Source organism: Sinocyclocheilus grahami, unplaced genomic scaffold (genome assembly GCF_001515645.1).
Source record: "Sinocyclocheilus grahami isolate Dianchi unplaced genomic scaffold, SAMN03320097.WGS_v1.1 scaffold56.1, whole genome shotgun sequence".
Lineage (NCBI taxonomy): Eukaryota > Metazoa > Chordata > Actinopteri > Cypriniformes > Cyprinidae > Sinocyclocheilus > Sinocyclocheilus grahami.
This window is the reverse complement of record NW_015505235.1, coordinates 3432356-3455215: the sequence shown is the minus strand read 5'-3', so window position 1 is coordinate 3455215 and position 22860 is coordinate 3432356. Positions and strand designations below refer to the sequence as shown.

General features: G+C 38.1%; 3 protein-coding genes across 3 annotated transcripts in view; 2 read left to right on the top strand and 1 right to left on the bottom strand.

The window, feature by feature from the left end:
* The first annotated feature begins 1754 nt into the window (after window positions 1-1754).
* LOC107584064 (coiled-coil domain-containing protein 3) lies at window positions 1755-8737 on the top strand. Its single transcript, XM_016270470.1, has 3 exons — window positions 1755-2219; window positions 4097-4271; window positions 8084-8737. The coding sequence occupies exons 1-3, from the start codon at window positions 1852-1854 to the stop codon at window positions 8369-8371; spliced, it is 831 nt and encodes a 276-aa protein (XP_016125956.1). The 5' UTR covers window positions 1755-1851; the 3' UTR covers window positions 8372-8737.
* A 3388-nt stretch (window positions 8738-12125) lies between these two features.
* Window positions 12126-22860, top strand: part of nudt5 (nudix (nucleoside diphosphate linked moiety X)-type motif 5) — a 68179-nt gene continuing 57444 nt past the window's right edge. The window contains exon 1 of the mRNA XM_016270419.1: window positions 12126-12321. The gene's annotated coding sequence lies outside the window, so the exon portion shown is untranslated. The remainder of the gene's footprint in view (window positions 12322-22860) is intronic.
* The window catches only part of LOC107584047 (calcium/calmodulin-dependent protein kinase type 1D), a 51995-nt gene continuing 46863 nt past the window's right edge, over window positions 17729-22860 (bottom strand). Inside the window, exons 6-10 of the mRNA XM_016270450.1 lie at window positions 22456-22568; window positions 21896-21974; window positions 20820-20907; window positions 20436-20661; window positions 17729-19408 (exon numbers count right to left, since the gene is read on the bottom strand). Coding sequence (XP_016125936.1) covers window positions 19278-19408; window positions 20436-20661; window positions 20820-20907; window positions 21896-21974; window positions 22456-22568 — 637 coding nt within the window. The 3' untranslated portion in view covers window positions 17729-19277. The remainder of the gene's footprint in view (window positions 19409-20435; window positions 20662-20819; window positions 20908-21895; window positions 21975-22455; window positions 22569-22860) is intronic.

Here is a 22860-nt window from a genome sequence, read left to right as displayed (position 1 = left end):
AACATTGGGTTGAAACAACCCAGCATTTTTTAGAGTGTAGTATTTTTAAATTTGAAAAGTACAGTTCAGTCTCCCCTTAATTGTTAAGTTACCAGATTCAAATTTATACAGGCAGAAAACAGTTCATGGAAACTCACTTTCTACAAAAGTGATTTTAGGGAAAATATATTTATAGAACGTATGGGCGTTTTATTATTATTATTATTAAAGGGATAGTTCACCCCAAAATTTTTATTCTGTCATTAATTACTCACCCTCATGTCGTTTCAAACCCGTAAGGCCTTCGTTCATCTTCAGAACACAAATGAAGATATTCTTGATGGAATCTGAGAACTGTCTGACCCTGCATAGACAGCAACGCAAGTCCAGAAATGTAGAAAGGAGACCTGTAAAATAATCCATGTGACATCAGTGGTTCATCCGCAATTATACGAAGCTACGAGAATACTTTTTGTGCGCAAAAGAAAAAAAAAAGTTTTTGATGTGGAGGAGAAAAACGTCTCCTCCGCATCACCCTGGTGCCATTTTGGAGAATATCCGCTGGACGTAAACAGCGCATGCTGTTCTGTGTCAGCTGTGTCACGCAGCATGCGTTTCCTACGTTGTTGTGATTTGATCTGAACGGAAACAGCGTATCCGTGTGACACAGCTGACACAGAACAGCATACGCTGTTTACGTCCAGCGGATATTCTCCAAAATGGCACCAGGGTGATGCGGAGGAGACGTTTTTCTCCTCCACATCAAAAACTTTTTTTTTTCTTTTGCGCACAAAAAGTATTCTCGTAGCTTCGTATAATTGCGGATGAACCACTGATGTCACATGGATTATTTTACAGGTCTCCTTTCTACATTTCTGGACTTGCGTTGCTGTCTATGCAGGGTCAGACAGTTCTCAGATTCCATCAAGAATATCTTCATTTGTGTTCTGAAGATGAACGAAGGCCTTACGGGTTTGAAACGACATGAGGGTGAGTAATTAATGACAGAATAAAAATTTTGGGGTGAACTATCCCTTTAATAATAATAATAATAAAACGCCCATACGTTCTATAAATATATTTTCCCTAAAATCACTTTTGTAGAAAGTGAGTTTCCATGAACTGTTTTCTGCCTGTATAAATTTGAATCTGGTAACTTAACAATTAAGGGGAGACTGAACTGTACTTTTCAAATTTAAAAATACTACACTCTAAAAAATGCTGGGTTGTTTCAACCCAATGTTAGGTCAAATATGGACTAACCCAACTGTTGGGTTAAATTTTGGTTACATTTTTAAATGAGCTTTTTAACCCAACAGTTGGGTTAGTCCATATGTGACCCAACATTGGGTTGAAACAACCCAGCATTTTTTAGAGTGCAGTTTTAACACTTTTATCACCAGGATGAAATAAAAGGATAATGTTCTTTGTCATATTATTTATATGATTAATTGATTATTGTGTTCTGCTTTTTGCAAACTTGTTAAACTTTTGCATGACTGAAAAGTAAAGGGTCCATACGTTCTAATGTATTTTCCCTAAAACACTTTTGTAGAAAGTGAATTCCCATGAACAGTGATCTGTTTTCTGCCTGTATAATCACAGCCTGTATAATCAATAAAGACAGAAAATGAGTCCAAATGCCTGCTGGATGGACGCAGGACGCAGCGCGTCTATTGGCTGTTTAAACTCCAGCGCGCCGATTGGCCTGAGACGAACTTCAGGAGTGATGATGGATCGAGGAGGAGCAGCAGTCGGGATTGTGTGATCTGACCCCGGGCCGCTGCATGAGTGCTTACACTTGCATCGCCTATCCACTGAACCCGTGAACGAGCACTTTTACGCGTGGGTTTATTTGCAGGCACGGGAAGCATGCACCTTGCGCTTCTGCTGACGCTGGGTGTCGGATTCGCGTTTGCGTGTCAGCTGCCCAGCGAGTGGCGACCCCTGAGCGAGGGCTGTCGAGCTGAGCTCGCCGAGATTATTGTGTACGCCAAGGTGCTGGCCATCCACGAGGAGCCGTACGCGTCCAGCCTTTACAATTACCTGCCGTACCTGAAGCACGAGCGCGCGGAGGACGCGCTGCTGTACGCGGCGGAGGTGGAGCTGCTGTGCGATCAGGCGTGGGGCGGCATGCTGGAGGTGCCTGCGGGCTCGCGCCTCAACCTCACGGGACTGGGGTACTTTAGCTGTCAGTCACACACGGTGATGGAAAACAACTCCTACATATTCTTCCTCAGGTGGGTTCACGTCTATTTAAAGACCAAGAACCGGTTCTTATTCTGAACTTCATTAAAAAAAAAGTTCGTCAAGACAAACTTTCTAAGTTGGCTTGAGAAAGCCTGACCAAAAAGTTGTAAAAGTTTTTAAAAGCTTCAAAAGTTTGACAGTTTTCAGTCTGAAGTAGAAGTAGTTTTAAAGCTTGAATATTTTGAAGGCAATGCAGTCTAGATAGATGGATGCTAAGGTGTTGCTATGCGGTTGCTAGGGTATTCGGGGTGGTTGCTAAGGTGTTGCTTTGCAGTTGATTGCGCCAGAAATATTTTGGCTTTTTTGCATTAAAGGGGTCATATGATGCTTTTTTTAAAGATCATTATTTTGTGTATTTGGTGTAACAGAATATGTTGACATGCTTTAATGTTCAAAAACACATTATTTTTCAAATACTGTACATTATTGTAGGTCCTCTATGCCCCGCCTCTCTCAAACGCTTCGTTTTCTACAAAGTCCCTCCTTCCGACAAGCGCAGTCTGCTCTGATTGGCCAGCTGACCCAGTGCATTGTGATTGGCCGAACACCGCACGCACTCGTCGGAAATGTAACGCCCCTTACCATAATCGCGAGCTTCATCTTTCAAAATAAATGTAGAGACAGAGCCCGAAAGGGGAACAGAGTCTTGTGACAGACACGGTGATGAATATGTGTTTGCAGTACACAAGCCACGGTTAAGACAGCTGACTCCACTTTGACCCTCTCTCTCTCTCTTTCACTCACTCTCTGTCACACACACGCGTGCGCACGCACGCACACACACGATGCGCAAAACTCTGCATTTGAACAGTCAATAGCAAATACTTAAACTATTAACAAAACAGTAGCTGGTTCAGAAACGCCAGATTGTCATAGCAAAGTCAGAATTACCTCCTCTCCTAGGTTCACGAAACGGTCGTCCATAAAATGCATTGCTGTTCTGTTGTAAGTAATCTTAAAGATTCCTAAATGCATCTACTTTCGGAAGGCCAAATAAAGTGCTTTTGCTTTCGCCTAGAAACACACAGCGTCTCCCTGACATGGCTGCTTCAACACTAACTGCGGTTACTGAAACCACGCCTTCTTTCTTTGCGTGAACGTTTTGGCGGCATTATACTAATATTTCCACATAGTGAGGTAGATATGTGGGGGCGTGTTAGAATGAGCCGTTTTAGGGGGGCATGGCAGAGTCTTAACTTTGATAAAGAATATCTCTTTGGTTTTGAGACTTTAGTCTTTGCAACTTCAGGGATCTTATCTATGCACAATCAGCTTGTAACACTCCAATGAGATAGGAAAACTTGAAATCGCATCATATGACCCCTTTAACATTCAGTACATCACCGCTACTAAATGACTCCTATCAACCAGTTCTTTTTAGTGAATCAAAACATTGAGTGCAACCCTTGAAGTCAATCCCAAAATGAATGACTCTTATGAGCCGGATCTTTTAGTGAATCAGAAATATTCAACAGGACCAATGTAGTCCGATTCTTGAACAAATGACTCGAACAGATTCTACTTCAGAATCGGGGGGGTTATTGAATCATTCTTCTCACACACTGAACTACAAGTTGTTGTTTTTTTTTACTTTTGGCATTTTTAATTTTAAAATTAATGTAGGGAATGAGTTGCCCCTTTTTCCTACATTAGGCTGTTTTCAAACACAAACAAACATTGCTTGTCTACTTATTTTCAAGAACTGAAGTTCTTTAATAAAACAATAGTTGGATATATGTTTATTTTCAGTTAGTTTTAGTATTTAAATTAAATTTTTTACAATCTAATTTATTCGAAATAAATTTAAGTCATAAAGTCAAACATCCTCACAAGTATATGCAAACAAACATGTACATATCTCTTACAGGATGGATGAAAACTACAACATCCTCCCTCATGGAGTCAACTTTCAGGATGCCATATTCCCTGACACGCTGGAGAACAGACGACTGTTTTCCAGCCTCTTCCAGTTCTCAAATTGCTCTGGTGGACAGACCATGCACAACTTTAATAGTGATTGGGAGACCCAAGAAGACAGCAGGGTACGACACCAATAAACACACACACACACACACAGATGGGCTCAAAATGCACTATAGAGTGGCAGACATAAATGAAAACTATATATCTTGTCAAGACAAGAAAATTGAAAGGCATAAATCTGTGAAAGGTGAACATCAGTATGTGTACATGTTTGCGCAAGCTTGTTTCCATCGTTACAGGCAGATTTTCAGAACATGTTCACTCTTTTAAAATGACTCTGTTGTAAATTCAAGAGTCTCGTAAATGGCTTTTTATGAAGACATGAGTGTCTGCTTGCACAAATGCATTATTTTTACCTGTTCTTCAACAGTAAAACAGCAACCAATTTCCATTCCACTAGTGTTTCACTAGCGTCTGGAGAAAAACAACTAAAGAATCAAGAAATCTGATTGGCTACGGCCAAAAAGGTGTGAGTAAGACAGGAAATGAGAATAATATAAAAAAGTTACATGTTCAGGTTCTCATGGGTAAATGCAGCTCCATCATACAGCACACACTTAGACACACAAGTCCCTTTCTTTGGTGGTCTTTGTATTGACGACTGTGACTGTTCATCACGGTAGGAGGCTGAGGTAATTCAAGAGTTCATTCGGCTCGATAGAGGCCGGATTAAAGACCTCCCAGCTAGAGCTGCTCTATCTCTCACACACACACACACACACACACACTCACGGACAGCCTGTCCCACCTAAACACACACATCTGCCACTGAAAATAAAGCTTGAGATAGAATGAAAATGGAAAAGAGTGACTGGACATGTGGACATCATCTCGGGGAAACGGCAGTGGGTTTTGAAAGGAAAATAAATCATGCGTTTGATGTGGACGGTTCGAGGCAGAATGGGAGGAATGTCTGGGGTCCTCAGAGGTTATGGCAGGGGTTTTGAAGGATGTGAGGATGTAACACACACACACACAGTATCAAGTGGAGGCAGATATGTTTGCCTTGATGAGATTAGCCTGCTGTACATTCACACACATCAAACACAAAGCTGCTCATTAGTCGGACTGTGGTCTGCTGTTGGAGGGGAGGAGTTTATCTGAAGACAAACACAATGAGATGCCTGAACATACAGACTAATAGCTACTTCAGCTAACTGAAAACAGTCATCAGCTGGGGCGATACAGTTTCAGATTTATTGAGCATAATATACCAACAGAGAAAAGTTCTGGGTGTGAACCAGCGGGAATCTCCCTTGCCTTCCAGACAAATGTCAAATGCCAAATGCTTTTTTTGTTTGACTGCTTACGTCTGTTTTTTTTTGCAGATGCCACATGGTTTGGTATTTTGTTAACAGAGTTACATTCATACAGAGTGATTTAAATGTCCAGAATTAATGTAATTTTATAATAGTATTGTATTTAATAAGTCAGATCTTATCTTGATAGGTTTAAATTCCCAGTCTTTTATGCCAACCAAAAATAGAGTAAAACCATTCATTTCAAATATTGTGAAATATTCTTCTTTTTTTTTTTTTTTTACCTAATATATTCAAATTTCTATTTTAAAATGTATTCCTGTGATGGCAAAGCTGAATTTTTAGCAGCCATTTCTGCTAGTCTTTAATGTCACAATACTTTTACAACACTGCCAAATTCACTTTGATCAATTGATTTAATTTGCATTCTTGCTGGGTAAAGTATTCATTCAAATAAAATCTTACTGACCTCAAATTTTTGAACAGAAATGTAGATGCAATTAAGGAGAACCTGCACTGAGAATTTGAGGTATTGAAAGCAATTATAGAAAACTTTATGCATCAAAAGCAGTCAGAAGTATTTTTGTGTGTGTCCATTCATCTTGAGATTTGACACAGTGACCTGAGGAGGTGCAGGATTCCTCTAACAGGTGTTCACTCCGCTAAACAGATGTGACAGTTGGTCTGTCTAGATGCAAACAAGCGATATCCGGTTTCGAACTAATTAAAGCCCTATTAACAGCATCTCTTTTTACTCCTGAACATTTCTTTAACAATACTATAAAATTCATTCAAGTATTACAGATCAAAAAAGACACAGGGACACTTCACTAATCACATCTGCACAGAGAGACAGACAGATGCTGAGAGAGAAGATAAAGATAATGATGGTGTGTGCGCTGCAGGAACAGGTGGGTGTGATTATCAGGCCCGGGAACCTCAGAGAGATAATGAGAGCTGTTTTACACAGGAGCTTTCCTGTGGGAAAAGGATTGTTTGAGGCCGCCTGAGGGACTTTGTGCTCTTGTAACTATATAGCCGGCACCGTGTGTTAGTTATGTCACCCCCTGCTTCCTGTACCATTCATCTTAAAAACCCATTATGCTTTATTAAACTCTAATCAGATTCACACAAATGCAAAAACACCATTGCATTTTCTACACAGTCAAATTTCTCAATGCATAATGTATCTATCTAGCTAAACCCAAATGTGTGCCCAAATTCTCTCCGCTTCTTCATTCTTTCTCTCATTGACTATTGTGCATTCTTGTCTCATTTTCTTTTCTCAAAAACACTCATCTATTGTTATGAATGACTCACGTACCATCACATCTGGGTCTGGTTTGGGTTTGAAAGCAAAGCAGGCTATGTTTGGCTCTTGTGGTTTTAAATACACAACACCCACATTAAGAAGAAATTTTATTATATCGAATAGCATTGCAAAATAGCTGTTTACATAGTTTTTTAGAAGCAAAAGAATGACTATAAGGTCTAGTTAATGAGCAGAGATGTTTATTCCAGCATGTGTGTGTTGTGTCCACCTGTCTGTCTGCTCTGGGTGTCGCGTCGTTTGGAGAGTGCTGTTGTTGTTACAGCAGTGGGGGTTTTGTTTGTACAGTAGGACACAACAACATTCATTCGCAGCAGTCCTTATTCTACAGTATGCATGTTTTTCTGTTCAAGGACAGTGTTTTAAAAGCTGTGCAAACATAGATGAACTTATACACCATTGTTCAAAAAATGTGGGGTCTGTATTTTTTTATTTTATTTTAAGAAATTAATACTTTTATTTAGCAAGTATGCATTTAATTGATTAAAAGTGACAGTAAAGGCATTTGTAATGTTACAAAAGTTTTCAGTTTAAAAAAATTCCGTTATTTTGAAGTTTCCATTTATCAAAGAATCCTAAAAAATATATCACAGGTTCCGCAAAAATATTAAGCACTGTTTTCAAGACTGATAATATTAATAAATGTTTCTTGACCAGCATATTAGATGGATTTCTGAAGGATCATGTGACACTGAAGAAATGATGCTGAACATTCAGCTTTGCATCACAGGAATAAATGACATTTTAAAACGTATTATAAAATAAAAGTGTTATTTTAAATTACTGGCATTCGAATCATTATTGACTTAAAATGACTGAACTCCACAGCATCTATCGCCATTCATTTTCATGACATTTGTGTTTCACGTTTTGTGCATTTAGCTCATGTGGTGACCTTTGACATCATGTAACACTCAGATTTGGCCCATTACAATAGGGATTTAGACCTTTCCGCTGTTCAGGGAGAACATGTGGCCTCCCGTTGCTCAAATACACACAGACACGGCCATGCAATCACACACTCTCCACATGTGCACACACACAGCATGCCTCAGCTTCTGTCTACTGTGGGCATGACTTTTGAACTGCCTCCATCACACACACGCTGGCATGTGTAGGGGCCCAGAGAAGAAAGGCAGCGCTCAACAGGAAATAATAAGCCTGACAGAGGCTGGAAATGATGTAATGTTGTATGTCGACCTTCATTCCACTGGGTCAGGTTGTCAGTGCATGCACAGAAAATGTACGTCAATGACCGTCTCTCTCTCATTTTATCTTTCAGCTGCTGTGTTCCTCCGTGCAGAAGGTGTTGTTTGAGGAGGAGGAGCGAGTTGGACAGCTTGAGGAGCGTGTGGCCGAGCTGGAGAGGAAGAACGAACAGTTGAAAGAGCGAGTGGGGAAACTGAGGCATTCTCTGAGAAAGGCCCGCAAAGTGTCCCGCCGTGCAGAACGGGAGCGCCTGGAGCTGCAAGAGCGCCTGAAGACGGCGGAGAGACACGTAGGACATCACCTCAATGCCATTTCACCCCAACACAGCCCTCCCCGCCACAGATACACACACGGACTGTGAGCTCCAACACACACACACCTTCACATGGACTCATACAGACTGCAGGGCAGTCTTCAGATCCCATATATTTGCATTTTTTGTTCTTTCCATAGTTTTTAGCAATTAATTAAGCTCCAAATGCTTGATGTAAACTTGTTTTGTACATAATTTTAATGTAGATATAAATAAGGTAAGCTTAAACTTCTTTTTGAAATTTAAGATTTTTGTGAAAGTGAATGCTTATGGAGCTATTTCTAATCTGACCCTTAAAAACAACTTGTTAGTGTAAGCTGATGTCATACAGTATTTTAGACTTTTAGTTTGAATTAAACTAATTTTGATGTTACCACATGAAGTGCATTTTTCAAACATTAAAGTGCCCCTATTACGGATTTTTGAAAATTACCTTTCATGCCGTTTGTAACACAGCTCTAAGTGAATGAAAACATCCTGCAAAGTTTTAAATATGAAAGTGCACCGTATATAAAGTTATTGTCTCTCAGAAGAAAGAGTTGACTCTGAATCATTGAAACGAGTCGTTTTTAAAACGAATCCCAAGCCGTTTCATGTTGACATCAACATGATGAAACATTAGCATATTGCCCGCCCACTTGTTGGTCTTTTCGCGTTGGTCTGAATGAAAATGCAAATTCATTCTTTGCCACTCGGTGCCGCTTTTGAAGCGATAAATATAGCAGTTTCCCCGGTAACGCTGTACACAAAGCAGCACTGTGTTCACAAACGCTGCTTTATCAGGCATGATGAAATGAAAATGAGACCAATCGGACCAATCACCGTAGATTAGCGTCACACAAAGGAGGGGTTTGCAAAAATGAATCGTTTGGGAGTCGTTGAGCAAGTAAAGTAAAAATAAATGCATATTATAAGACAATGAGAGTGTTTTTTGACCTTGCATGCATGTCAACCTGTTGTTGGGGACTCCCAAAACCAAAATATGAACCTTTCGTTACCCATAATAGGGGCACTTTAAAGTGTCTTACTTTGAATTTTTAAAGAGATAGTCCACCTAAAATTCTGGCAACATTTACTCACCATCATGAGGTTCCAAATCATTTCCATTTTCTGCTGAACACAAAAGAAGATATTTTGAAGAATTTTGATAGCCAAACAGTTTGTTTCCCCCATACTATGGAAACAGAAACTATTTAGTTACCAACATTTTTCTTTTGTGTTCCACCAAAGCAAAAATTCATGCAGATTTGGAACGACACGAGACTGAGTAAATAAAGACAGAATTTTCATTTTTGGGTGGAGTATCCCTTTAAATCTTAAAATCAGTGTATCCCTTTGACATACACTGATGGATTGTTTACGCATTCAAAATCTTACTGATAGTGATAATGTCATAGAAGCATTCACCGAATTATGGTTCCAAAAGTAAATTAAGATGAAAGTTTGAAAAGTGTTACAATAGTCAGCATTCAAAAAGTAACAGGAAGCAGTGATGTCATCGTAATATTTGCATACTGAATGGTGATTGGTCTGTCTTGCCTGAAAGTATTTTAGTTCGTCTTTAGTTCCACTGTACATTGTAAAACTCATACAAAATTCAAAGTTTAAGCAGAACAAATGCTATTAGCTCATACTTCTGCGAAGTTTGAGACACATGATAGAAGTTCGTGCAGACGGATGGAAGAAGTGAGTAAACAGATTAATATTATGAGTAAAAGAGCAGTACAAACGTGTTTAGATGGGACAGAGCTAAATTATGTATATAAAGAAACATTGGTGATTTTGATGCTTTTACAATGATTAAAGTAAACTTTAAAAAAGATATGTGTCTTCAAGTCAAAATTCTATATTTTTATAGAATCAGATTCTATACTTATAAACCTGTTTTTTATATATAAAGCTAAACAGACAATACTACTAAAAGCCAATATAAAGGACCTATACATATACATCACCCCACACACTTCACACAGTTACATCAGGTAAGTGCAAGGACACACACACATTCAGATACTATGAGTACGCTGAATTACATGAGATCTGATTCTTCCTTTCTGGTGTAGCTGATAGTAATGCATCACAGGTTCACTTATCAAGCAGACAATCCAGTGACGGCTTTTCAGCAAATCCTCACTCATCGTCTCCTTTCATCTGCTGAGCAGATCGAGATAGAGAGCGGAGGAAGAGAGGATGTGTTTAACATGTCTCAGTCCAGTTCTGAGAAATTATGTCCTTACTCATATTCCCAAATGTCTTGAGGAGTTCAGATTATGAGGATGCTGAACAATCCTGCAGCATCTGGTAAGTCAAACCGACAGACGATCTGTAAAAATAAAATCATAATTATTAATGAACAAAAACAGTCATATTTCACTTATGAGAGGAGACAAATATATTTCCCATTAGGTGTATAAATAGCTGCTCTTGTGAACATTTGATTATGATTCAGTTTGATTTGAATGGATTATTTTGGATTTGTAATTATTACATTTCACAACCTTTAAAATGTTTAACTTTGAGCTAACTTGCATTCTCTGAAGTACTTTCTTCACACACAAACACACAGAGGAACATCAGGAGTTTTCATCTGTACACCCCCAGTTCTTCTGGTAATGAAACTTTGCGGGCATCGTGCAGCAGAAAGACTCTTAAAACATCCCGAATATTTCTCTTATTCCATATGACAGAGACCCTGCAGAGTCATATCACATGTGCAGAGTTAGAGCATCTACATCCTCTTTTAAGCAAACAGTAGCTTTGATTTCACCAGTTAGCTGCAGGCTTTCTAAATCAACCGAAATGACTCACTGTGAGCTAATATTGAATTTTACAGGACTGCTGCTACACAAAACATTATCACATCGGCATATCAGCACGCTGACAATGCAGAGCGTATAGATCTAAGACGGTTCAATCTCACTAACAAACACAAGCAAACACTAACCAGTCCTCTCATAAACATTAACCTCAGCTGATCCCACTACAAAACATACCAGGCTGACGTTTGTCCGCTTTCAACACAGTTTGAGTCTGTTATCAAAGTCTTTGAGCTGCAGATGTGATCAGACAGCAGGAACTAAGAGGCTGGAGGCTGATAGCAGGAGCTGATGATGGATGCTGACTCTGAAGTTAAGAACCACAGAAATAGACTAAGTTAAGGTTTCGGTCACTTGATAATGGCCGGGAGCATCTCTATGTTAGATCACATTCTGTTGCAAGATGGCAACATCAATTCGATTTTAAGAAACATTTTTGCAGGGTTTCTGAAGGTCTTTAAAAGTTGCCCTTCTATAAATTAAGACCTTAAATCAGAGCAGTCGTCCTCAGTATTTTTGTCTTGTATGAAGAGTGTGAAAGTATGGAATAACTCTTTGATTTTTTTTTTGAAGCCCATTGGCAGATATTTATTCTTTTTTAATCCTGAACTCACTTCATGAGTTTTAATCATTCGACTCATTTAACTTTTACATAACCAAGAATAAACGTTTTTAAAATGTTTTAAAAAGGATGTTTTGAGAGCATACAGAGTTTTCATAACTTAATAGAATTGTTAGCACAAAAAAAAGTATAACATATTTATGTTACCTGGCCTTGTTGTATTTTTCTGTTGTTTTTGCAAAATTGTATTCAACAAAAAGTAACTTGCTCTGAATGGGCCGTGTGTAAATCAAAGGAGAAGTGGAGGACATCATGCATGTGCATGTGTAAATGCTAAAACATCAATGTTTTACACTTTTTATTTCTTGGAACATGCCAGGCCAATAGTTTTGGACATTTCAGACAGCTAGCAGGTAGCAGCTGTACTAGAAAATAATGAGCACTGGGGGTGTTGCCAAGATGGCCGCCAAGTGATTTCTTTTAAACACCCTTGTCATGCTTTCATTGAAAATGAATTCGTTCATAGACTGGCAGATTTCAGAAGAAAAATAACCGGCACAAAGTTTGCACAAAGAAAGACTGTCGAGCATCTCTTGACTTCAAGTGAACGTCATTGGTGAGTCAAGATACTTTCATACTAATTGAACTGTGAGATATTGTGTTTGAGGTGTTGATTTGAGATATTCCAACATTTTGGTTGAACTGATAATGTGAGCTATTTGAGATCATACGAAAAGACCAGGTAGGTTTGCTTGTGTGCTCATGTGGGTCAAACAAAGAGCCAGAGATGCCATCTAATGGCTCAGGTTTTTATTTCTATGACCTGCTGGATTTCTGAGATGTCTTAATAGCCTGGTGTGTGAATGTGAGTGCACGTAATGCTCTGTTTTCTGTTATGTGTGCCACTCCTCTGGGAAAGTTTCTTCATTTGTACCCCCAACATCCACTGAAATGCCCTTCAGTATGATTCAAACAAAAAGATGAAGATTTTTGTGGCTTAGCAAACTATGACATTAGCATGACTCATCATTTCCCACTGTTAGGTTGGATAGACATGCTGCAGAGCACACTGACATTGGCTCTCGAGGCGATGCAGTTAGAAGTCATTTATTTTAAGAGGATAATGACAGGGAAACTGCTGCTCCCTGCGGCAGCACGAGGGGGAAAACAATGTGTGCTGTCCTCTGGGGAAATCTCAGCGTCTATTTTAAGATGTTTCGGATGTTGGCTTGTAAAATGAAAGTGGGTTTCTCCACGATCAGGTCTGCAGAAGAACCTATAGCACAGCATTAAGGGTTTGACTTCATCTGGTGATGGTGAGTGGAGAGAAAAATATGAAAGAGAAACTTCTTTTTCTTCTTTTCTCTAGCTTGCTTCCTAATCTAGTTGTCTAATAAACATGGCATTTTATATTATGACTATTGTTGGCTCTTTGAACAAAGAGAATAAAAGCATCTGCTAAATGCATAAAATTAAATACAATTAAATAACAATTTAGCTTTTGACAATTTCACATTGAAGTACAGTTGTAAAGTTTGGAGAAGACAGTTGAACATCAAAACAAGAAAAATTTGAATCAAGATTATTTTTCTTACTCGGTTGGCAGATATTTTTCTTGCTTTAAGCAAAAACTGACAAAATTGTGATTTTTCTTTTCAGAAAACAAGACAAAAATATAAAGCGCAGTGTATTTTGAAAACATCGATGTCTTAAATTTAAGTTGACCTTCATAAGACCTGCAGAATCACTGGAATTCAAAAAAGAAAATTAGGGAAAACTCAATATATCATAAATCATTGTGGTGAATAGAAATAGAAATACACTAACCAGCAATTTAGTGTATCAAGGGGACAGATTTTTAAACTAAATGTTAGCTGTATATTGATTTTATTTCATTATATAGACTAATCTTGTTGCCATTGCCAACAATAGGTAAAAAATGTATGCATCCACATGTCAATTGGTCAGACATCTCATGAAGTTCCTGTATAGGTTCCTGCTTACAACAGCAAACACAGTGCGAGCCCTGATACTTGAATCTCAAACAAATGACTCTTTTGAACCGATTATGTTTTTAAATAGTTGGTCAAAGTGATTCGGGTAGCAGTTTGAATCAAATTTGCTCAGTCAGTACAGAGCTATTAATGAGTGTGTGTGTATACAGTATATACTGTATAGCCTATTGGTCATTGTTTATCGTAGTAAGGTCCAGCTGTAACTGTGAATCAATTGTAAGGGAAACGGCAAAGGTGTTTCTTTTTATTTTTTTCCAATATTCTTAACACATAGTGTTATGTGGCATGCATATGGTAGTTTAAATGTTGCATTTATACTACACTATATACACATTTCCCCCCTCTCTCTCTGCTGGTAAAGCAAGTTTACTCAGGCAAGGCATATATATATGTGTGTGTGTGTGTGTGTGTTTAATGTCTGCTAAGCTGGCAGACCTGTACTTTTTGAATATCGAGTAACTTGGCAAGCAAGCAAGCAAGCTGCATTTTCACCGTCGCCTCCTTGAAACGGCTAATGTCTAACATGTTGGCCAGACACACGCGCAGATGCCCGGGGTCGTACGCGGTCACGCATGGCTGGATGCTTTTCACATGCTCTCTTTCCAGTCTGTTTTGAGTCCGCAACAGCAGGCATCGCCTGAAGCTCTGAGCTGGTGGGAGACCGGCAACGTCCAGCCCGACTGACCGCTAATGAAAGCCCACTTACACTGGATCCAAACCAAACGTACGACAGAAAACAGTGTTCAAAAGCTAAACAGGGGTCAGAGAGATACTGAGATCCCTATCAAGCCATAAAAGACAAATCATGATCATTCAGGATTTATTTAAGGAAAAAGGAAAGAAAAAGAAAGGGGGAAAAAATGAATTCCCCATTGCTTTACAGCATGGAATATAAACTCTGATATGTGCAGATGATTGTCAAAGGCATTGGATATACAAGCCCCATGTCTACAGAAGATCACGTCACAGTAAAGTTAGTATTCGTATGCCACTCCCAAAATATGATCATCATTGTCACATGCATATGAGTATATAATTCACATTTCACTGGGCAACTTTTATTTCGGACAGGTTGTGTCAGAGATGCAGAGATCACAAGGCCTGCATTATCAGAGTTGCATTTTTTTAAATATATATTCATATAGATATAGACATATTTCTTCATACATATAGTTACATGGTGAGGACTTTTGAAAATACGCAAACAATCGGTCGAATCGGAAAGCGCATTTAACATGCTCGCAGTTCTTTATAAAATCATTCGATGCAGTTGCAAGGGTTTTTCTTTCTTAGTTTGCGAAGAAGTCGACATTCAAGGGACAAGTTTAAAACTGCACAGTCACTGGGTAGCACAGACACTTGTCAGTCACAGCTTTTTCATCATAAGAGGCAAAAGTGATGCCTGAGTTGGTTAAAAAAAAGAGAAAACGTCAGGAAACGATTCGTCCGGAGAAGGTGCATCACAACCGATCATAGTTAAATATTCACCATGTTGCGCGTGTGAAGTTTGTACAGTAGGAACGTACGACATTGAACGAGACAGGTTTGTGAATATACATCTGTGTGTATTACAGTCAAGTGTGGCCGATAACTGCAGAGAAAGGCAGTGTTTAGAGAACGAGATGAGACACGCAACGGACACACTAACATCTCAGGGACAACATGATAGACACGACACCATCACAGTCTATTTACAAAGCACACGGACACACGGAGTGGTTTGCTCTGGACGCAGACAGACCACAGTGATGCTGTAATCGAAGTGAACTGAAACATCGCTGCTCTCTGACCTTCATTGCACTCACTGATTGACCAAGGTGTGCTTGTGTGAGCCATGGCACATGTGTGCATGTATTTACTGAATTTCATTACTTAAAATGAGTTCATAGATTTCACTGTTAGATTTAAAATACATTTATGTTTGGCTTGCAGTGCCAGTAACTATATATAGGGTTATTTATCTTCGTTCAAAACACCCCCATATTTTGGTTTATACTTTTCCTGCACATCCTAATGAGGGTTCAAAAAATTCAAAACCAGCATATCGGACAAAATTCCTGCATTTTACACCCATAAATACACACAGAAAGTGTGAAAGACTACATGAACACTGAAGCCAAAAATGTTAAGCCCTGTTACCACAGAAAATCATTTCTAGTTGTCCTTCAGTTTATAAAAACAAGCAAAAATGGCATTAATAGTAATGCACTTACAATGAAAGTCTACAGGGGCGAGAAATGGCAATGAAATAAATGTTAACACTGCATTAAAAAAAAATAAAAATTTCAAGATTACTGGTATAAGTATTACAAAAAAGATAAAATAAAAATTTCAGGCTTTCTACTTCAAAATTTTAATTAAGTGTGTTACTTGTCATTTCTTTACAATTTATTGTGACATTTACTAGCAATTTCTGAGTAAAAATTGTTTCAACAGCAAATGTTTTTCATGCAGTTTTCAGACAATGAGACTAGTTGGAAAAATTGCTTACTAACTTGTTTGAAAAGTTATATTCAATTTCAAAAATAAAACAAATCTGGTAAATTTCATACAGTATGCACAAAGGTACTGTTTACATGACAAAACATGTAGAAAATATAGGACAGTCTAGGACAGTCGTCCCACTGTTAACTAGGTGATTAACTAGCTCAAATAACACATTTGTACAGAAAAATGAATAGAGGTGCTTTAAGAAAACCATCTAGTGCTTTTAAACCCTTTATATGCCTTTCTATACAGTTGACTTTTATTCTTACAAACTAAGAGACAAATTGAAATGATTTCCAGTGGTAATCAACATTATGCCACAGATACTATCAAAAGAGCTCAACATTCATTTAAACAACTGTTACTTATCAAACACCTCATGCTTACAGCGTAAATGGCTCTGAATGAAACAGAAATGTGAAGTATGGTTCACTCTCAAAGAAAACAGCTTTCGTGACATACAAAATCATAACGTCGCCCCAGTTTCGTGAAAAGCTTTGCAGCGCATCTCCGTTGCGAGATTACGAACTCCTCTCAAGTGTGAAAATGAAGACAAAATGGTGCATGCATGACCTGACTGAAAAATAAACCCATTAGCTCAAACCCCTCACGGTGAAGCGCCGCCCACACCGAAACAAACATTTAGGATTAAACTAATGGGACATGCATGAAGATATTCGATGGCACTTTGGAAAATGTCACACTCCTAAATCTTGTCCATAGACGAGGTTCCCTCCTGTGATATTAACAAACCATAAAAGGCAAAGAAGACATCAGTCACTTTAAAAACCCCACAGGACATAATAAGAAGACAGAAGACCAGTCACCCATCAATAAGGACGTGCAAAAACCTTAACTTAGCCCTTAAAGCAATGCTAGAAATTCAGACACTTTGATTCATACTGGAAAGATGTTTACAGTCACTGAAAGTTATGCTGCATTCACGTTGAATCAGAATTACGCAACATGTAAACGCATAACGATGACTTTACTGCAAAATACTTAACAGCCACATTAAACAGCCACTTTGTTTTGCAAAATCAGGAAGAGCGAAGAAAGCACACCATGATATGCTGGCTATAATAAAATGACATCAAATAGAAATATTTAGCAGTATATATACAAAACTGCCTTTAGAGTTAAGTTTCTATGCCACTAGCATCACAAAATGTTGCAGAAATAGTAACAGGTATCCTAAACACTCCTCTGTCTGCCATTGGTCGGATAAAACGGTCAGTCCCGCCCTTAACTTGTTTCCAACGAGTAATAGAGTACAATAGTGGCCGCCCACTTTATCAGCAGCCTTGGATCCGGAAGTATTCTTTCCATTCATTTTCCCCGTTTAAGAGTTATAAACCATTAACCAAACCAACCAGAGACGAGGTAACTCACAACATTATAAACTTTGATTTGAAGCAAGAAGTATTTGAAGATCTGAGAAAAATCGCTCTAAGAAAGAACTACGATCCCATGAAGCACTGCAAACAACACATTAAAAACATCAAATTAATTTGATTTAAAGATGTGTATGATTGTGTATATTGCAAAATATGCATATATATATATATATATATATACAAATATTTAAGTAGTTTGAAAGTGTAGGCAGATTACATCAGTCATTAGCATTAGTGGTTCATGGGAGTGTAGTTTTTTCAGAATCATGGGCAATATAGTTTTTTACTAGGACTCCCACAGTTGAACATTTTTGTTAAAAAATGTTGAAATAATGCTATCGATAAATGTAAAAAAAAAATCATATACCATCGATAAACAACCTCGTAGCTCACAGTAGGTGATTAAAGGCTTATAAGTTATGGTTAAAAATCAAATCTCCAATTGAGAAAACTGATGGGATTTACTTCCAGAACCCGACTTTTGCTCTCTATCAGGAGTTTGTAATCACGGTAGGTTAATTCCGAAACGGCGTGAACATAGCATAACATATCAGTTTTCCCGCATGGTCAAATTGTCATACAATCATTGTGAGAGTTAAACAGCTGTCCATCCTAATCGATATTTTTGACATTATTCCAGCTGGATGAGACAATCTCAAACCATGGAGGCGTTACTGAAGATACCATCACTGTTGCCCAGTGCAGCTGCGGAATTCCCTGAGAACTCGTACACTGGGCGTAGAAAGACGCTACCATGGCTTTTTGGGAGATTTGTGTTGCGTATTAACAGTTATACTATATTCAATAACTAACAGTGACTGTCTGTGTGTATTTAAAGTCACGTTTGAAGCAGAGTAACAGGATCAAGCTGTTTTTCTCTCAGCTTTAAAAAAAAAAAAATCCAGTAAAGTAAGATAACAATCAAACATACTGCATGTTTTAACAGATATCTTGAACTTCCCGATGCTAAAACCCGATGGCGAGGTCGCAAATCGGTAATCTCCCATCTCGTAAAACGCTAGCAATTGCGCTACCTGTTCTCTCGTATAAATGTGCAAACAGAAGTCTCGACTCGAAAAATGTCGCAAAACAGTCTAACGTGATTATTAAAAGCACTTCTGCAGGTCAGCGTGACACATCAGTGGAAAACCCCGAAAGATCAAAATGGTAGCTAACGAGAAATACAATAAATCATGAGTAGATAGAGAAAGTAAACAGGGAAAAGAGGGAAGAGCTAGACATGTTACGATATAGTAAGAAGAATCATTTGACATTGGCGCCATCCTCCTATAAGGGCGGACACGATCATGCACACGCTTTCGCACCTAAACCTCTGCACTCTTCGTTGTTTTTTTTTTTTTTCATGGCTGGCGAGGTTCGTAGCACATTCATAGCAAAGACATCACAGTTCTGTCCAGCCGCACGAATTCACTTCTCAAAATGGAAGCCTTCTGCTGGAAATCTCCATCTCCTGCCGCTGCATGCATTGCACCCTCTAGTGGCCTGGAGGTTAAATGGCAGGAGTGCGTTAGGCGCGCGCAGTGTTTTGAGCCTCTCGGTGGTTGCTATGGCGATGGGTCAGTCCTCTGCCTTACTGGACGGCAGGGCGGGGAGTGGGCTGAGGGGCAGGGCTCACAGGGCAGTGGCCTCCCAGCTCTCTCCCCGCAGAACCTGGCGTCACTTGGTCCCAGTTAGCACTGTGCTCACCGACGCAACTGAGGGAGGGAGTGGCCTGCAGGGCTCCGCCCCTGAGGTAGAGGAGGAAGCAGTTGATGCCAGGGAACAGGAAGTGTGGGGAGGGGCAGTGCCTACAAATGCAAATTTATCGGTTAGTGCATTTAAGTTAGAACTAGGGTTAGGTGATTATAGCAGAAAATATGTCTAATTTAAAAATTTTCAGCTATTCTAGATGCTATTCTACATCTGAATATTTATTATATTTGGTTTTAAATGGCTTAAAAAATTTGTTTGTTTGTTTTTTTCTTTCAATTTTTTTAAAAGTTAGAAGAGCCGTCATTTTGACAGTCATTGATGAAGTGCGATAAGGTAAATGTTAAAACTTAGTTTTAAAAACATGGGTGTTTTACCACAACATTGAAAAGTAGTATAGCTGTAAATAATTTTTCCACATTTTGTACAACATTTCTCCTTTTTAGTAAAACATACCATGCAACATGTTTGGAGTTTTGACATGAACAGGGTCAATGTAGTTAACTAAACTAAAAACAAAACTATTCAAAACCTTTTTGTTAAATAAAATGAAGCTGAAATAAAATAAAATACAAATATCAGAGGAAATTGAATTTGCAAATTGAAGCACTAAAATTACCGGAAATAAATAACTAACTAAACTAAAATAATAACAATGATAATATAATATTAATAAAACCTAAATGCTAGTAATATTTAAAAACAAAAACTGATCAAAAAATAAAGCACATAGCAAAGTACTAAAAAATAACATTACAATTAAATGAAAACAAAATATAAAAATTAAAATCTCATTCTAAATATAAAAAAATAAAACTAAATCAAAAAACTAAATCAACTAAATAAACACTGGATGTGAACAAGTGATTAAAATGATTCACTGAAACAGGCATATGAAATTAACTCAAATGCAAAAATAAAACAAACAGCCCGATTTTTTTGTCAGTATACATACAGCACTCTCTTATACTCCCAATTCTTGACAGGAGCGGGTCTAAAATTGGCCTACTGTTTAAGGAAATTTTAAATACAATAATTATTATTGAAATAAATTAGATTTTTAAAAGTGCATTCAAATTACTGCAATATTCATGTTGATTAATATGATATATGACTAATACTTACAGTCTTTGCGTGGTATAGAGGTGGCCATATCGTTAACAAGAACGGCGTTTGCATTGGGAGCAGGTTTGTGGTTTTGGGTAAGTGCCGCAGTGGTGTTTGGAGTCTGGTTGGCGTTCAGTATGCGGTTCTGGTTGGCGTTGTTTGATTGGTCCATGCTGCTCCCCATGCTACTGCCCAACTGCAGTCTCCTCATGTGGCGAACCACGGCCGTGGCGTTGAAGGCTTGCTGATATGTGGAGAGACGGGAATTCATGGTCAAAGAGAAGCGAAATGAGGCCCAAAACATACAGTTCTCTAAGCTACACAAGCTAGATTTTGTGTTTCAAAATTTGACTCTACTTGTATAAGCTTGCTGGCCTTATTCACAATGTCACTTCTACTCACTCTCCATTTGCTTTTTGCAAAGTTTTTGCGCATCTGTCTACTGACAGACTCATGGATGTTCTTGCAGAGCGCAGTGTCTCCTGCGATCCTGAAAAGCAAAACGACAATGTCAAAACTTTGCACCCTTCTTCACCTCTTCACTTCGTCCTCTCCTCTCATCGCTCCTCTCCTCTTAAGAAGCACTTTGATTTACTTGTGTGTCAATTCCCTATGGTTTTCGATCCTTCTGCTCTGTTCTCCAGTTTTTCAGACTCCAGTGTTTGGTAAAGGCTTGTTAAAGGTGCCTGTAGAGGATGTGCTAATTGCCGATTAGCGCTTTGGAATACATAATGTGAGATTAGGCGCAGTGTCTTAATTGGCTAGCGTTTATTCAGTAGCTTTCCTCCTGCCCTTGAGAGAGATCTTGGTGCATGATAATAGATAGACAGAATTCAGCCTGATACTCAGAACGTACACACAATCCCCAGCTGACGCAGACAGCGTCTCAATCGAATACCAATGAAACGCTGCACTAATAACGAGAAATAAAGCTCTGTCTCTAAAAGCTGTTTATGAGGTCACAGTTGAATTGTTCTGGTAAAGTTTAAGTGTCTTTGAGGACCTGAAAGACAGTCCAACAAAATAAAAGTCAATCATAAAGAACAATGATCTGCAGAGACCTACTTGTTGCTGTCAAAAAAGGATCTTTGTTAAATTTATAATTTAAACAACATCACCTACAGCTCAACTAATGTACTATATTATTTGTAAGAAGAACTGTTTATTATTATTGTCATCAATAATAATGAAAATTTCATTTAATTGTAACATTATTAACAACAACAACAAAAAAAATAAAATTACTGATCTATTATTTAAATTAAATCATTACTTATCATTACTTTTAACATTGTTGCTGTACATTAAAATGATTTTCAACTAAATTATTATTATTTAAATAATAATAATAATGATAATAAATTCCTATCATTTTACTTAAATTATAGTTTCACTTTGAATTAAAAATTATTGTTATTAATAATAATAATAATAATAATAATCATTTATTGTTATTAATCAGGACAGTACTGACTTACCAGGGATGTCGAAGGGCCTGTTCACATGTGTATCGCTTTGTTGGGTCCTTTTCCATCAAACAACTGATGAAGTCTTTTGCTGTTAAATATAAAATATATTAATAAAATATAAAATTTTATATTAAATATAAAAAATATAAAAGTTAAACATTAAAAAATACAAAACATAAATGTTCAATAGCTTAGAACCATTAAACTACATTGACATTTCAAGGCATCATATTTGCGTTCTACACTGTGAGCCTACACTATGCCACATTCATCCTGTTGGTGAGATAAAACTGAGAGTTTGGGTTTATCAGTGGAAAGACTGACAACAACATTTGGATTCATTCACAGTTCCCTGATTTGTAGGTTGGAAGGATTTCATAGAGCTAATGCCCGTGGTGTTTACTGAATGCCAGAGACGGCGCTCAGAGTTTCCTGTAAAACATTTTCCTCTCTTACTGGCAGCATGTGCAGTTACTGATAGATGAGTGAGTGTGTTATAGATTAAACACCTATAAACCGGACCATTAGCACCATGTGCTTCTTTTCTACACTTCCCAGAGTGAATATACCTGAATCAGATATATCATCCCAGTACGGCGCATCGAACTCATAGTCCGCTTTCAGGATCTGCTCAAAGAGTTTGGAGTCATTCTCATCATAAAAGGGAGGGTAACCACACAATCTGTAAGAAAACAAAAGTTTATTGTATCATTTCCATACTTACAGCTCATTCAAAGTGTGGAAATATGTAAGCAAGTATGTGTGGAATCGAACCCACAACCTTAAATGTGTAACATCAGTAGTTCTTATATGCTACTTATATTTAAAGGGACAGTTCACCTGAAAAATTGATATTTTGTCATTATTTACTCACTCCCATTACTTTTTTCCTCTGTTTATGAAGAATGTACTTGTTGCTCTTTTCCATATAATGAAATGGGATCCACTTTGTCAAGCTCCCAAATGTCAAAAAT